Raw genomic sequence first — 17495 nt, forward strand, 5'->3', positions numbered from 1 at the left:
CAGTTAGTAGCAGAAAACAGACTAATAATTAAGAATGAAAGCCTCTCTCACCAATGACTTCATGTCTTAAGAACTAGGATACACCAAAATTGAATCAAAAACACCTAAGTTGAAAATTTCAAAATAACGTTTTTCATGTGGGTCTGGCTAATACACATTATTCATTTTTAAAAAGTTTAAATTGGAACTTCCCTGGCGGTCCAGTGGTTAAGACTCTGCACTTCCACTGCAGGGGGCGTGGGTTCAATCCCTGGTTGGGGAACTAAGATCCCGCATGCCGTGTGGTGGGGTGAAAAATTTGTTTAAATAAATATTGAAAATAAAAGTTTAAATTTTTTTTTTTGGGGGGGGAGGGCAGCTGTGCCACGCGGCTTGAGAGATCTTAGTTCCCCGACCAGGGATTGAACCCAGGGCCCCGCCCTCCAGCAGTGAGAGCGCTGAGTCCTAACCACTGGATCGCTAGGGAATTCCCCAAAAGTTTAAATTTAGAAGTGAACAAGAACAATAACAGAAAAGATAAAATATCTAAGAATAAATCTGAAACTAAGAATAAAAACATGCAAGGTCTGTGTAAAGAAAATTTTTAAATATTTGAAGGACATGGAGACTTAAGTCAATGAATGGTAAGTTGTACTTTATTCCTGGATAGCAACAGTCATTATAAGGATGACAGTTCTCCTTGGATTAATATATAAAAATAATGTAATGCCAACAAAATAATAAATTAATAGCTCTGGAACTATATAGAAGCTGATTCTAATAGCCAGGAAATTTATTAAAAAGAACAAAAGGGGGTACCAGCCCTACCAGATATTTTTAAAATATTATAAAGGTATAATAATTAAAATAGAATTGTACAAGTAAATATACAGACAGAGAGACCAATGGAAGAAAGAATCCAGAATGAGATCCAAACTACATACAGAAATAGAGTAAATAAAGGTGGCGTTTCAATAATAAGGCATGGTGTTGGGACAACTGGGTAGTGAGAGCCTTCACCTTATACCAGGATAAATTCCAGGCGGATCAAATATTTATACAGTTTTTAAAAGATAAATGAAACCGCAAAAGTACCAGAAGAAACCATGAAAAATTCTTTTATTGACTTTTCTATAAACTGTTATGAACTTCCAATGAGGAAGCAACTGCTATTCAAATCTCAAAAGCCATTAAAGAAAAGTTTGATATATTTGACCTCACAAAAACAAAAAAATCTATAAGACAAGCCAAAAGACAGATGACAAAGTGGGTACAAATATTTGTAACTGTTCTCACAGCTGATACAAAAACATATCTACAAAAATCTTACACAGGGACTTCCCTGGTGGTCCAGTGGTTAAGACTCCATGCTCCCAATGCAGGGGGACCGGGTTCGATCCCTGGTCCGGGAACTAGATCCCACATGCCGCAACTAACAGATCCAGCATGCCACAACTAAAGATCCCACACACCGCAACTGAAGATTCCACACACCACAACTAAAGATCCTGCACACCACAACTAAAGATCCCACACGCAGCAATAAAAATCCTGTGTGCCGCAACTACGACCCAGTGCAGCCAATAAATAATTTTTTTAAAAAAAAATCTTATGCAAATGGGTATGAAAACAACCAACCATCCAACAGAAAACTGAATAAAGGACATGAACAGGCAGATCAAAGGAAAAAAACACATCTTAAATAAAAAGATGTTCAAAGCAACCATTATAAGAATAAAGTAATGTAAGGGAACTTGAATTAATATAAATTAATGTGAAATGAAACCAGCCTAATAATATACATACACATTAGTATTTCTAGATTCTAGGATTACATGTAAATATCAATTAATTCTTCATACCTTTATGTATTGCCTGAAGTTTTTATAATAAACATTTACTACTTTCACCACACAAGTGTTATTCTCATGAAAAACTGTTTATAGAGTATAATTTTCATTTATATATGCATGTGTATGTGTGTATTCTAATATAACAACAGTGATTTATCCCTGGGTAAAAATAATCTGGGTAATCCTTGTTTTCTTCTTTGTAGTTCTTGGAAAATGCAGAAAATAACAATCATAAAAATTTTTTAAGTATATTAAAATAAATTACAAAATGGCTATACTAGTAGATTGTTTTTTCACTTATCTGAAGAGCAAAGATAAAGAAGTTTGATAGTACTGTACTGACAAGGGCGCTGGTAAGACTGTGCTTTGGTACACCAGGGAAAGTTTATAGAATACTGCTATGACACCAGTATTTGTCAAAATAATAAATGCATGCCTACTTTGGTCCTGGAATTTTACTTTCAAAACTTGGTCCTACAGACATACTTACACAAAATTATTCATTACATCACTGCTAAGATTAGAAACAATCCAAATGTCCATCAACAAGGGAAGAGTTAAATAAATGAGGATCCATCCATTATGCAACCATTAAAAAGAATGGGGAAGCTTTTTTAGATCTGAAAATGGAATGGTCTTCAACATATATTATTATTATTATTATTTTTTTTTTTTGCGGTACGCGGGCCTCTCACTGTTGTGGCCTCTCCCGTTGCGGAGCACAGGCTCCAGACGCGCAGGCTCAGCGGCCATGGCTCACGGACCCAGCCACTCCGCGGCATGTGGGATCTTCCCAGACCGGGGCACGAACCCGTGTCCCCTGCATCGGCAGGCGGACTCTCAACCACTGCACCACCAGGGAAGCCCTTCAACATATATTATTAAATGAAAAAAAGATACTGAAAACACTATGTATTAAAATAACATTGTGTTAAAAAAAAAAAGATGGTTGTACAGCAATGTAAATGTACTCAATGCCAGTTCACTTAAAGCCACATATATTTAAAATGGTTAAGATGGTAAATTTTATGTTATGTATACTTTATCACAAAAAGAAAGAAAAAAAATGGAGAGTATATATTTGATATCGCTTGTTTAGCCACTGAATGTTTCTGGAGTGATACGCAAGAAGATGACAAGGGCTGCCTCCAGGGGAAGCAAATAAAGTTTCTAAAATGGGCTTCTTATTAAAGCTGCTACATAATTTTCACTGGGGTCCAACACCTAATGTTACATATTTGTTGCTCTAGGGCAAAGGTTAGCAAACTACAGCCCACAGGCCAAATTCAGCTTGAGTCCTATTTTGGTAAATAAAGTATAATATGAACATAACCATGGTCATTCATTTTTCTGTATTGCCTCTGACTGCTTGGGGCAGAGTTGAGTAGTTGTGACAGAGATCACATGGCCCAAAGCCTAAAATATTTATTTTCTGGTCCTTTAAGAAAAAGTTTGCCAAAACCTGCCTTAGAGCAATTAAAATAATTTAAATATTAAATGGGTTTCCTGATGCTCATTTTTTTATGTGGTACCCAGATTGCTCAAACATTCATGATTACTAAGTAGGATTTTAACCTTCCAGTGATTTAAATTAGCACTGGTAAATAAAATCAAATAATAATATACATGAACAATACTGCTACCAAATAATGAAAATGATCAAAGAAAACTATTTCTCTAAAGTAATCTTCTAGAGAACAAATTCTAAATGTTTTCTAGGGTTGTGCAAATTATCAATGTAAGTTTAAAATTTATTTTAAGAAAAAATGATCTGAACTTTCCTAAATGATGAATATATTTAAAACTAGACGAATACATTTTAAAACTTTAAACTGTACTGTTCCACTTAGCTCCCTCTAAATTTATGCCTTTTGCTGAAGTTACTGAGTGGAAAAAGGTACTCTGCTCACAATGACAGGTATAGTCAGAAACTGTCCCTCTATAACACAAAGCCAGCTGGACAGCAAAGAAGAGTCTTCTACAACAAAACCCAAGGTGTTCTGAAGTGAGCTCGTCACCACAATGCCAGACAGGAAGCCACAGTGCTGAGCTGAGCTGCGGGGAAGGTCATGTGGAGCTTGGGAAGCAGGCAATGGAATTCAGTTCCTGACTCTGCCATGTAACAATGGTGTGGTCTCAATTTTTTCAAACTTAGTTTCCTCACAGCACAAAATGGCACTTCAAGCTCTACCCCCGCAAACACCCCATGATCCTTGCCACTTACAGAACAGTCAATGGAGAAAGTACCATGGTGGATCAGAACTGCATCTCTTATACTGATTAGCTGGAAGAGCCTTGCCAAGAGAGGCCTTCGTTACTCACCCACTAATGATTTCGAAGGACAAATGAGGACCAAATCAGGCTTCCAAGGCCCAGAACTGAGCACACGCCCAGAGAGACAGGATGAAAACTAACGATCTTCAACATACTTTTATTTTATTTATTTATTTTTATTTTTGGCCACATTGGGTCTTTGTTTCTGTGCATGGGCTTTCTCTAGTTGCAGCGAGCGGGGCTACTCTTCATTGCAGTGCACAGCCTTCTCATTGTGGTGGCTTCTCTTGTTGCAGAGCATGGGCTCTAGAGCGCAGGCTCAGTAGTTGTGGCTCACGGGTTTAGCTGCTCCACGCATGTGGGATCTTCCTGGAGCAGGGCTCGAACCTGTGTCCCCTGCATTGGCAGGCAGATTCTTAACCACTGCACCACCAGGGAAGCCCTTCAACATACTTTTAAAGCCAAACTTAAAAAAAAATTCTACTGGAGGGGAAAAAAAACCAAACAAATGGTTTTCATGTTACGTAAGTTTTTGAATTATATACCACTGAGCTTCAGAGATTCTATAAATGGGTGTGTTTTATAAAATGAGACTATTTTAGAAGACAAAACAAAACAAAAAATGCACACTCCAAGCTTAAATGTTAAGACGGCAGAGCCCACCAGTACACATAATTCTTTACTGCTAGGCTAACTTATTATCACGCTGTCCTCAGAACAAAGTTTTTCTTCCCATCTCTGATTAACCAAAGTGACTACACAGCATGCTGTTTAGGAAAAGTCCCCATACAACGGCCATGTTCATTAGGCTTGTCTCACAAAAAAAAGAAAACAACTGAGCCACTGAAATGCTCCAGGTTGGCAACCACCGCTCACAACCCCACCTGCATATTAGAGCTCATGGGAAGAGGCCAGCCATTCACATTTCTGAACTTAAAAGTGAAAATTATTCATTTTGAGCTTCCCAAACTACTGCTTTTATCTGTTACACATTTGGGGGTTCTGTGAAAAGAGTCCATTAGGGAAAGGGGTTGTGATGCTGAAAAAGTGATTTGAAAACCACTGACCTAATGCATACTAAAGGTCATAAATATGAGGAGCTATTTGAGACCATTCGTGTACCTTTAATTCTCAGAGGTTGCTATGAAGGCTATTAAAAAAAAAAAGAAACTCCCAGAAGAATTCTAACCAACATAAACATGACTTACTTAAAAAACTCAGGTTCCCTGGAGTCAGCCAGGCAGCAGCCACCTCCACCAGAACTGTGATTAACAGCAAGAGAAGGGCCAGAGGCAAGCAGGTGCTGGCCAGTGATGGTCTCCCCAAGCAGGCAGGGAGGCCCCCCAACAGGCACATCCCGGAAATGGAGACAACAAATACAAATGCCAAGAAAATGAAGAATAAGAAACAGACAAGTTACAAAACTGGCCTCCATCTCTTTAGGCCATCAAGAAACTTCACCTGAGAGAGAAGATATGGATGCACAGGAAGATCAAACTGCCCCTCCAGAGATCTGGGCCCCTACTGTTCAACTCCTCACTGTGTGACCACAGGCAAGGCCCTTCCCATTTGCGGGTCCAGCTGGCCCAAGCAGAGCATAAGAGGTTTAGACTCAGTGATCCCTCAAGTCCTCTCTCATTCTAGTCACAGGCTATTTATACCAGCCTGAGATGCAGAGGAAGCTGAGCCAGTAAACAAAGCTCAATTTGCTGCCGACAGTGCTGCCTGCCTGGGGCTTCTGACATGACGTTACTTCTGCTGGCCTCAGACTGTGTTCCCTCAAAATTCCCTCCAAGGACCAGTTTGTGCTCCTCTATACGTGTGTCTCCTGGAAGCTCCACCTACCTGAATCATGAAGTCATTTTCCTCCTGAACCTCACAGATGCAGCGGACCACTTCAAAATCGTAACGGTCCTCCCCATCAAGTTCCTCATCTGGGTTAGTGGTCACATCAACGTCTTGGCCATACTCCTCATCGCTCCAAAGAAAGCTCTCGGAGGAGGAGTCACTCAGATTATCTTCTTCTGAGAAGAAAGGGAAAACAACAGTCACTTTTTAAAATTATAGTTGTAAGATTTTTAAAAAACCCTAGATTGTCAAGAGTAGAAATGACCTTACAGAACTTCTCCTCTGTGAACTTTCACAGAGCTGGGAAACGCGAACTCCAATCTGTTCCTCAGGCCTGTCATCTACTAACAGCCCGAATGATATGTGCTGCCCGGCAGTGAACTGAACTCCATTTCCTCATTTTCCTGACAGTGAAGCCCAAGGTCAATGGCTGCTCAAGGTCACAGAGCTCACTGGCAGAGAAACTGCAACTCCACATGAGCCACACAGATCATCATCCCTAACGACTCAAACGTGCTCCCTGACCTCACCCCATCCAGCCGTGACCTGGCTTACAGCCCAGTCTGTATCCACAGCCACCTTTAAAACTCTGTAAACAGTGGGGAATGAGGAAGGGGCAGATTCCAGGGATAATCAGAACCAGAATCACTAGATCTTGGTACCTGATTAGTGGTTATTACAGCTAACCTTTACTGATCACTTCTTCTATATCAGACACTGTTCTAAGTACTTTCCATATACTTATTAACTACTTTTAAACTCACAATCACCCTGTAAGTTGCTAAAGAAGGGAAAACTTCAAGGCTGACTCAGATTTCCCCGAGCAATCAGGTTAGATGCAGAGGCCACCAACAAGAGATGGAGGAACAGGAGGGGCAGGTGTGCAAGGAGTTGGGGGATAATGGATTTGGTTATAGACACACTGGCTTAGAAGTACCTAAGAGACATTCTACTAAGACCAAAGTTGGAGAGAAGGGAAGTTCTGGGAAGGTACAGCTAATGGCCTATTTATTTGATGTACTTCTTGTTTAAAAGACCTAACAGGCTACTTGCAGAAGTCCTGAGAGTAGATTACAACATCAACATAAATCCAGCCTTCTCAGACTGCCGTGCTGTACAAATGATCAAGCCAGCAGAGCCTCCTTACCGGACATTTTCACTTTCCCTTTGTAGTTTCCAGATTCTGAGCCATGGAGCTGTGGGCTCATATGGACCCCGGGCTTGTGTGAGGACCCACACCTGGTGACAGCAAATGCCTTGGGTGGAGAAGGTTCCTGGGAGGTATCACTGATCTCCTCACTGCAGGGGCATTCTGGAAGAACAAAATCAGGAAGAAATTAGCACCCTCAGACATCACTAGGGCATTCCAGAATCAACCCCATCCAACCAACAGCTCTGCTGTTCAAAGAGCTCAAATGCTCAGAAGCAATTCAGCTAGAACAGATTTAGGGATTAATACTTCTAGCTACCTCCAAAAACCTCAAAACAAAAAGCTTCTTCCTCACCATCACCCTTCTCCCCTTTTTCTGATAAGATTGCTTTTCTAACCAGAAGATACTTTGAGAATAAAATGTGGAATCCCTTTAGCTCCCAAGACTGGAACACTGATTTTCTTAAAAATCAGCATTTTTGTTGGGGCTAGACACACGCTTTTCAAGAAATGAATCCTTTCTTGAAAGGGTTCAGAGATGTGTGTGCAGACAAACACAGTCATTCACCTGCATATCCTCTCCTACAATGGCGCTTCCATCGTGACAGAGCACACCGGCCAACACAGCAAGAGGGAGGGCTTTCCAAATGCCAATGTGGCCTTGTAGCACCTGGGGTGAGCTGAGCCCACAAGCTCCATTAAAGGCCTGCTGGCCTTCCTCTCCTCAGAGGCCAAGACTTGGGAGAAGGAACCCCTCCCTACCTACAGTAAGGAAATCCAAGTGAAACCTCCCAGGGGAAAATTTACCAGGTTTGGTTTTCTTTTTCTTTTTCTTTTTCTTCTTTGGCTTCACCCTCACAAACTCTTTGAATTTCTTCTCTTTATTCTTCTCCTTGTCTTTTGCAGCTAGAATTAAATACAAGTGTAAGTACTGGCATTCTAACATTTTGTTTTCAATGCCGGGATGTTTATGCTTAAGTAAGTAAGCATGCACAATGTGAAGAACTAAAATGGTCAGTAGAACAGAGTTCCAGGTCTGGTTCTGCCTGGGAGGTCACCTTCCATCCTCCTCAGAGCTCTGCAGCCCCTTCTCTATCATCAAGCCTTTAGACCAGAGGCTGGCAAACTCTGGCCCACTGCCTGTTATTATAAATAAGTTTTATTGAAAATACACTATGCTCATTTGTTACATGTTGACCATGGCTGCTGCCACACTTCAGTGGCAGATTTGAGGAGTAAAGACAGAGACCTTATGGCCTTCAAAGCTGAAATATTTATTGTCTGGTCCTTTACAGAAAAAATGTGCCAACCCTACTTAGATCACTACTCCTGAACACTGGCTACATATTGCAATCACCAAGGGAGATTTTTAGAAAGTGAATGCCCGGGTCCCACCCACAAAGATTCTGATTTAACTGGCTTGAGGTGCAACCTGAACATCAGGATTTTGTTTGCTTGATTCTTCTTCTTCTTTTTTTAATAACTGAAGTACAATTCATATAATATAAAATTATCCACTTAAAAAGGAATAATTCACACCTTCCAAAAACCGCAACTTCATTCTCTGCTACTTTTCACAGCAAAACTTCTTAAGTTATCAATACTCCCTGCCAAACTTCTCAATTCAGTTTTCCTAATTCCCCTCTAAAAAGCTTCCCACCTACCACTCAACTGAGACTGTAGTTTTCAAGTTAATAACAGCCTAACCATTGCAAAAATCCAGTTGTTTCTTCTATCTTATCAAACATATCTGTAGCATTTCAAATAATTGACCATGCCTTACTTTTTAGGTGTTAAGATATGTTTAAGCATACATATACCCTGTGACCTAGCCATTCCACTCCTAGATATTTACTCAAGAGAAAAGATAACTTATGTCCACACAGAGTCTTGTATATGAGTGCCCACGGCAGCTTTAGTTGTAATCTCCCAAAATGAAAATTGCCCAAACGTCCATCACCAGGTGAATGGACAAATAATTTGTGGTGTATCCATACAATGGAATACCTCCGACAATAGAAGTATAAACTGTTAATAATATGCAGCAACGTAAGTGAACCTCAAAATAAGTATGCTGAGTAAAAGGAGCCATATAAAATCTAATGCATACTGCATGATTCCATTTATATAAAATTCTAGAAAATGAAAACTAATCTATATAATAGAAAGCAGAATAGAGACTACCTGGGGATGAGAAAGGGGGGAGGAGTAGAAAGGAGGAATTAAAAAGGGGCATAAGGAAATTGCAGGAGGTAATGGATATGTTTACCATTTTATTATGGTAATGGCTGGGTATATATATATATATCCCAAATCTCATCAAATTATACAATTTAAATATATGCAGTCCACTGAACAACAATTAAGCTTCAATAAACCTGTAGGTAGGTAGGAAGGAAGGGAGGGAGGGAAAAAGAAAGCAATCCAACGGCATGTAGTACATTCACAATACGGTGCAGCCAGCTCTACCCCAGTTCCAAAACATTCCCATCACTCCGAAGTAAAACCACTTACCATTAAGCAGATTCTCCCCAACCCCTCAACCCTTGGCAACCACCAATCTGCATCTGTCTCTATGAATTTATCCATTCTGGACATTTCATATATATACAGTAAGTGACCTTTTGTGCCTGGCTTCTTTCACTTAGCGTAACGTTTTCAAGGGCATCAGTGTTTTTAAAAACACTCTCCAAGTGATTCTGATGTAGAATCAAGATGGATCACAAAGCAAGTGTGGGGTAGGATAAGCAGTCAGGTTCAACTGACTTTAACTGAGCACCTGTGTGCAAATATCACAATATCTCATTTAACCCTAACAACCACCTGTGTATATCATTCCAGTTTCACAGAGGAGGAAATTGAAGCTTGGTGAGGTGATGACACCTGCTTGAGATCATACAGACATTTAAAAACAGGTTCATCTGGCTCTCCAGCACCAAGTCAGCACTAGCTCCGAGGTCCCTCTCCCAAACAGGCATCCAGGAACTGTGCGAGAGGACGATGGGCTGCATCCCCCAGCTGGCAAGCCTGGTTCTACAGATAGAAGTTAATCTACTGGCTAAAGAACATAGGACTTAAGGGTCTCTAAGCTCCCTTCCTGTTAAAATACTCTGCAACTGGGAAACAAAGTTCAACAAACAAGAACTCTAGAAAAGACCTTAGTCTAATTTACAAAAGTACTCTTTCTAAGATTAAGAAACCAGAGCCCCCAAAAATAAGGTGACTAAGCCAAAGTCATGCAGTTGATAAACAAAACATGGTTAAATGCCTCCTAAATTTCATTCATAAAAGCTATCAACAATATTTACTTTTCCTCTGATCCCGGAAACAGTCTTCCTCAGGAATAGAAACAGAACAACTCATTTCTGCACATTCGCATGGCTACAACCACATTATCAGTCATGGTTTAAATTCGTTTATTTAACAAATATCTGAGCATCCACCATGTTCCAAACACCATTCTAGGGAGGAGGGAGGGATAAGGCAATGAACAAAAAAAGACAAAAACCCTTGCCCTCACAGAACTACATTCTAGTGGGTGGGAGCAGAAAGCAAGTAAGTCATATAGTATTTTAGGAGGTGATTAGTGCTATGGAAAAAATAAAGCAGGGAAGGGGGATAGTAGGGATGAGGGAAGGGGAGATTTGCAATTTTAACAGTCTGTGGTCAGAGAATGCCTCGCTGAGAAAAGGACATCTGAGCAAAGACCTGAAAGGAGAGAACAAAACATGCAGAAATCTGGGAGAAGAGTCTTCCAGGCCAGGGACAGCAAATGCAAAGATTCTAAGGACAGGAAGGCCTTCACTGTTCAAGAAATAGGCACAGGGAACACTTCCGAACTCATTCTACATGGCCAGCATTACTCTAATACCAAAATAAGATAAAGACATTACAGAAAGGAAAACTACAGACCATTATCTCTCATGAACACAAATGCAAAAATATTAGCAAGCTGAATCCAACAATGTATAAAAAGAATTATATATCACAGCCAACTGGGATTCATTCCAGGTACACAAGGAAGGCGGGTTCAACATCTGATAATCAATTAATGTAATCCATCATATCAACAGGCTAAAAAAGAAAAATAATATATCAATTGATGTAGGGTATATGCCCAGTAGTGGGACTGCTGGGTCACATGGTAGTTCTATTTTTAGTTTTGTAAGGAACCTCCATACTGTTCTCCACAGTGGCTGTATCAATTTACATTCCCACCAACAGTGCAAAAGGGTTCCCTTTTCTCCACACCTTCTCCAGCATTTATTGTTTGTAGACTTCTTGATGATGGCCATTCTGAACGGTATGAGGTGATACCTCACTGTAGTTTTGATTTGCATTTCTCTAATAATTAGTTATGTTGAGCATCTTTCCATGTGCCTCTTGGCCATCTGTATGTCTTCTATGGTAAAATGTCTATTTAGGTCTTCTGTCCATTTTTTAATTGGGTTGTTTGTTTTTGGATATTGAGCTCCATGAGCTGTTTGTATATTTTGGAGATTAATCCTTTGTCCGTTGCTCCGTTTGCAAATATTTTCTTCCATTCTGAGGGTTGTCTTTTGTCTTGTTTATGGTTTCCTATGCTGTGCAAAAGCTTTTAAGTTTCATTAGGTTCCACTTGTTTATTTATTTATTTATTTTTCATTACTCTAGGAGGTGGGTCAAAAAAGATCTTGCTGTGGTTTATGTCAAAGAGTGTTTTTCCTATGTTTTCCTCTAAGAGTTTTATAGTGTCCAGCTTTACATTTAGGTCTTTAACCCATTTTGAGTTTATTTTTGTGTATGGTATTAAGGAGTGTTCTAATTTCATTCTTTTACATGTAGCTATACAGTTTTCCCAGCACCACTTATTGAAGAGGCTGTCTTTTCTCCATTATATATTCTTGCCTCCTTTGTCATAAATTAGGTGACCATATGTGCACGGGTTTATCTCTGGGCTTTCTATCCTGTACCATTGATCTATATTTCTGTTTCTGTGCCAGTACCATACTGTCTTGATTACTGTAGCTTTGTAGTATAGTTTGAAGTTGGGAAGCCTGAGTCCTCCAGCTCCGTTTTTCTTTCTCAAGATTGCTTTGGTTATTCGGGGTCTTTTGTGTTTCCATACAAATGGTAAATTTTGTTCTAATTCTGTGAAGAATGCCATTCGTTGGTAGTTTGACAGGGATTGCACTGAATCAGTAGATTGCTTTGGGTAGTATAGTCGTTTTCACAATATTGATTCTTCCAATCCAAGAACATGGTATATTTCTCCATCTGTTTATATGATCTTTGATTTCTTTCATCAGTGTTTTATAGTTTTCCAAGTACAAGTCTTTTGCCTCCTTAGGTAGGTTTATTCCTAGGTATTTTTATTCTTTTTGTTGCAATGGTAAATGGGACTGTTTCCTTAATTTTTCTTTCTGATTTTTCGTTGTTAGTGTATAGGAATGCAAGAGATTTCTGTGCATTAATTTTGTATCCTGAAACCTTTCCAAATTCACTGATTAGTCCTAGTAGTTTTCTGGTGGCATCTTTAGGATTTTCTATGTATAGTATCAATTGATGCAAAAAAAAAAAGCATTTGACAATATCCAACACTCACTCATGATAAAAATTCTCAGAAAGCTAGGAACAGAGGAAAACTTCCTCAACTTCATAAAGGACATCTACAGAAAACCTACAACTAACTTCATAGTTAATGGTGAGAACTGGATGCTTTCTCTTAAGATCAGGAACAAGGCAAGGATGTACCCTCTCAACACTTCTTTTCCACATGGTACTAGACATCCTATCTAGTACAATAAGACAAGAAAAGGAAATAAAATATAAATTGGAACAGAAGAAATGAAACTTTATGCTTTACAAGGAAATTGGCCTTTACTATGAGTAACTTCACTGGAAGGATTTGAGCAAATGTTTGATGGGATTTGATGTACCTTCACCCACACACATATAGAAACAATTGCCCAATCCAGTTTTTGATTTGTAAACTCAGGTTTTAATAACCTTCAAACTAAAGTAACTGTCTCCATTAGCTTACTGAAATGTTAACAGCATTAACCCAATCACTAGCAGAACTGGTTGAAGAGATACCACCTAGGTTCTGGATCCCTGAGACAGAAAGGTCCAGATGCAGGATATAAATTGCCAAATGCCAGGGCATACCCAGTTATCACCTAGTATGGTAGTTCCTTTGGGCTTCTCCAACAACAATCTTTTTTGCATTTCACATTTTATAAAACAGCATCACAACCTTTAGGGAACCCAACAGGAAGTTAAGAAAAGGATGGTGAAGTTCATTCCATACAAATATTCCTGAAGACCCTACATTATTCAAACTCACATAATTCATGACTAATATTTCCAGAAAATAAAGGTATAATGAACACACTTTCATTGGCCTTCCAGCTTTGAAATCATGTGGTTGATGAATTTTGTCAATTTGGTAGGAACTGTATTAATTCAAATTTTATACATAAGGCTTTTTATATCACACAACTTCAAGCTGATCGACTTCAATTTTGCATAAAATACATCTATCTATACCTTAACATGATTACCACTTTACAGAGGAGGAAGTGAAACTCAGAGAAGCTGCAAGACCATAAATTGGTGTATAGAAAAGATGAACTCAGACCTATGGGTCTGAGGACTTGGGCCATGTTGTGGGCCCTGTGCACTGTCCCTGATACAGGAAATGAGCACAGGGCATGGATCTGCTCTACAGTTCAACACCACCACCACCCTTTCCCCGGCTGTGCAGATTTTGCTGGGTGTAGCCAAAATTGTGGATATCTCCCAGCATCTCTTCTACCCCTCCTTCACTGTGCAGCATCTAAGGGATTTGGACAGGACTGACTTCACACTCACTTAAACTTATAAGAGTAATGCCATGCCCCTTGTCACAGTCATAGGCTTAGACAATCTGAGCCTGGGGCAACTGGTTCATAAGGCAGGGACAGGAATAGAGTAATCCAACCCGAACTCGGGACTCTGGTCCAAAGTTTATTAAAATCTTACTTTCTTGTTAGATTTGAATGAAGCAGCATGGAGTCTTAAATGATACTGGCTTCCATCCTCTGACCACAAGGGTTTAACCTGAAAACAGCACTGAGAGGTGAGACAATAAGACAACCAACAGGCCTGGAGCAGTACACCTCCCATGGACTTCCCTATTACGTGAACTAACACATCCCCTTTACTGTGGAATCAAATTGAATTGGGTCTCCCGTTACTTGTAACTAAAAGCATCCCAAGTGCTGCAGCTAGTCAGAAATATGGTCATATTAAGCTTTCAAGAGTCCACTCCTGAGGCTTCAATTAGAGGAGTAAGCACTGAGGATAAAAAGAAGAGATATTCTAGGAAATTGTTCTACAGAAACCTGTGTTCTCTGAACACAGAGGGAAGACAGAAAGCATTCATAGGCTCACCTGGCTTCTGGCTGAAGACTGTAAAGTCACATGTGGCCGTAGGTGACACAGCTCATAGGGAGAACTGCCCAGCAGGGACTAAGCTAACCCAGGTGAGTCCCTGAGGAACAGGGGCAGACAAGGTGACAACAGGCAGAACTCAATCACTCGTTCGGACTACCCATGTGCACAGAAGTCTCCTACAGGGAGGCACTCCTATTGCCCACTTCAAGGCCCAGGGCCCAGGGCCAGGGCATCCTCCCATGGAATCCTAAAAGACAGCAGAGCCTAAAAGTGAGAGTACGTGTTCTGCAACTAGATTCAAATTGTGGCTCCACTACATGCTAGATGTGTCTATACTGGTTCAAGTTAATCCACTTCATCAGCACCTCAGTTTCTAATCCATAAAGTCATCACAATAGTACCTGCTTCATAGGGGTTTTTTTTGAGGATTACACAAGACAATACAAGTAAAGAACTTGGAACAGTGCCCGGCACAAAATTAGCTGTTGTTATCTCGCCTGCGATACTCTCTCCCTGGAAGGTGGTACTTGTCTGTGGTCAGCTCTCTCTCTGAACAGCTTGACCAATTGTTCCATGACCCACAGAACAGACATTTGGCTACAGAGCTTCTTCCTGAATGCCCAGACTTGGCTGGACAAAGAGCAACTTCCTGTCAGGGCTCTGGATCAGAGAGCAGCTTGTCGCCTGAGGAGGGCGAGGCTTTTCCAGATGGCCACTCGTCCTCTCCTCAGGCTGCAGGTGCCCATCAGGAGAAATACCAGAGCCCTTCTTGCTCCCTCTATACAGCCTGCTCCCTATTTCTCCCTCGGATCACTATGTTATGATAGCAGAAGGACATCAGACTGCTGCTTTCCGGAGGGAAGAGGAAAAAAATGACATCACCCTCCCCTATGGGAGAACTGCTTGTACACCACAGAGCACTGCCACATGCCAGGGACAAGCAGTGACCAGAATCTGTTCTGACCTGTACAAGGGGAGGGCAACTCAAGGGCAGAGCAGGCGTGGGTATGCTCTTGGAGGGATTTTCACCACCTATCAGAGGAAATGGTCTCATGGCCTAACACCATCATTTCACTTTGTGTTTCTTTTTTTTTTTTTTAATATTTATTTATTTATTTGGTTGCACCGAGTTTTAGTTGCAGCTCTCGGGCTCCTCAGCTGCAGCATGTGGGCTCCTTAGTTATGGCAGGTGGGCTCCTTAGTTGCAGCTTGCCAGCTCCTTAGTTGCAGCATGTGGGCTCCTCAGTTGCAGCTCGCCAGCTCCTTAGTTGCGGCGTGTGGGCTCCTTAGTTGTGGCATGCATGTGGGATCTAGTTCCCTGACCAGGGATTGAACCCGGGCCCCCTGCACTGGGAGCGTGGAGTCTTAACCACTGCACCACCAAGGAAGTCCCTCACCTTGTCTATCTTTCCAGCGTCATCTCCAATTAGTCCCCCACCATGGATCCCACCCAGACACTGGCCCAAAGGGGCCCTCCAATTAACCCCTCCCTCAAGCCCTGCCTTTTTCTACCTTGGCTCATATGGCAGAGACTGCCATGCAGTCTCCAATACCCACTTCTCCCAAAGGGAAAAAAGTACACTTTCCAGCTTCCCCTGAGTGAGGTGTGGCCACGTACAGATGTTCTGGCATATGGGACATGAACAGAAGTGATGTGTGGCACTTCCAGGTTGTGCCCTTAAAGGAAAAAGGCATGCCTCGCCTTTCCCTTCGCAGCTGCGGAAAGACAGGCAAGGTGGTGAGCGATCTGGGTCCACACAGAGAGAGCAACACCTTGGGCTGGTGGGGCACTCAGGAGGAAGCTGGCCCTGGACACCTGGACACCGGCTCAGAGTCACAGCAGAGCCACTGTGGAGAGCCTGCAGTTTGACCAAAGACAGAAATAAACCTCTGTCTTAAGCCAGCTTCTTTGGTATTCTCTTTAAGGCACCATAATCTGTATCCTAATTAAGCTCCTATTTCTCCCTTCCCTTTAAGGGGAGAGGGCACGGTTCTGCGAGAAGGCCAGTCTAGAACCACAAGAAAAGATACAAAGAACTGTCCACTCTGGTGCTCCAAGGCTCCTTTCGGCCTAAAGCCAAGGTTTACCCAGAGTGAGAATACGAATGAAATGGATGTAACAATAGGTAATGAGCACAGGTGAGCCTCCCTTTGATCCTCAAATATTCTTTCTGCAGCAAACCTCTACTCAGGACTGAACTCACCTATGCAGAATCAAACACAAGCACCAAGGAAGCCTAAGCTCACCTCTGGAAGAGAATTTACTAAATGGATTCTGGTATTCTATGAAACCTCATTTGGAAAAGCAAATCTAAACTGACCTTCCAAATTAACTTATGTGACTAAAGGCCTGACTGAGCGAAAAGGAAACATCTGCAGGCCACAGTCAGAAGGGGTAACTTAGGGACAGACAACCATGACAATCTGTTCCTCTCAATGCCTCTGAACTTTGTTCTGCTTGTTCCCAGCATAGGGATCCCTTTCCTATTCCCCTGCCTTCTGGTTCACCCAGTACCTACCCTCACACTTTAAGGCCTAACTCAAATGTCACCTCCTCCTCTTGACATCCCAGCCCCTGCTCTTCAGGCAAAATCTGAATGTGTTCCCACAACACTTCACACGTTCTTTACATAGAACTTAGTAGTCCTCACTGTAACTGTTTATGTGCTTTTCTCCCCTCATGAAAGAGCCCTGCCTCATTCATACCTAGTCCTACATCATGATTTTGGAAAGGAGGAAATCAGATCTGTGAAGAGCTCAGATCGCAAGTGAACAGGAGCAGAATTGCTACTAAGATAGAGTCTGTGGACTTCAGACCAGAACTGCTTCTCCTGCCTAACTTTACCAGCAGGAAAATGGTTGGGGAGGATAGACCAAAAAATAAATCTCTGCAGAGCGTTTTCTGGTCCTGCTGGACCAGAAGCCCCAGAAATCTCCATCTGAGAAATCTATTAGAACCCAAGTTCCCATAATCA

The 17495-nt window shown here is 41.3% G+C and overlaps 1 protein-coding gene across 5 annotated transcripts in view; it reads right to left on the minus strand.

Moving 5' to 3' along the window:
• The window catches only part of PHF20 (PHD finger protein 20), a 134798-nt gene that overhangs the window by 18883 nt on the left and 98420 nt on the right, over positions 1 to 17495 (minus strand). For 4 of the 5 annotated variants that reach the window (XM_027078414.1, XM_027078415.1, XM_027078413.1 and 1 more), the window contains 3 exons: positions 7912 to 8010; positions 7102 to 7266; positions 5952 to 6130 (listed from right to left, as the gene is read on the minus strand). In XM_027078414.1, the coding sequence (XP_026934215.1) occupies positions 5952 to 6130; positions 7102 to 7266; positions 7912 to 8010 (443 nt within the window). The remainder of the gene's footprint in view (positions 1 to 5951; positions 6131 to 7101; positions 7267 to 7911; positions 8011 to 17495) is intronic. The other variant, XM_027078416.1, reaches the window with a different exon arrangement.

This window comes from Aethalodelphis obliquidens, unplaced genomic scaffold, assembly GCF_003676395.1.
Source record: "Aethalodelphis obliquidens isolate GAN/ISIS:26980383/991018 unplaced genomic scaffold, ASM367639v1 scaffold42, whole genome shotgun sequence".
NCBI lineage: Eukaryota > Metazoa > Chordata > Mammalia > Artiodactyla > Delphinidae > Aethalodelphis > Aethalodelphis obliquidens.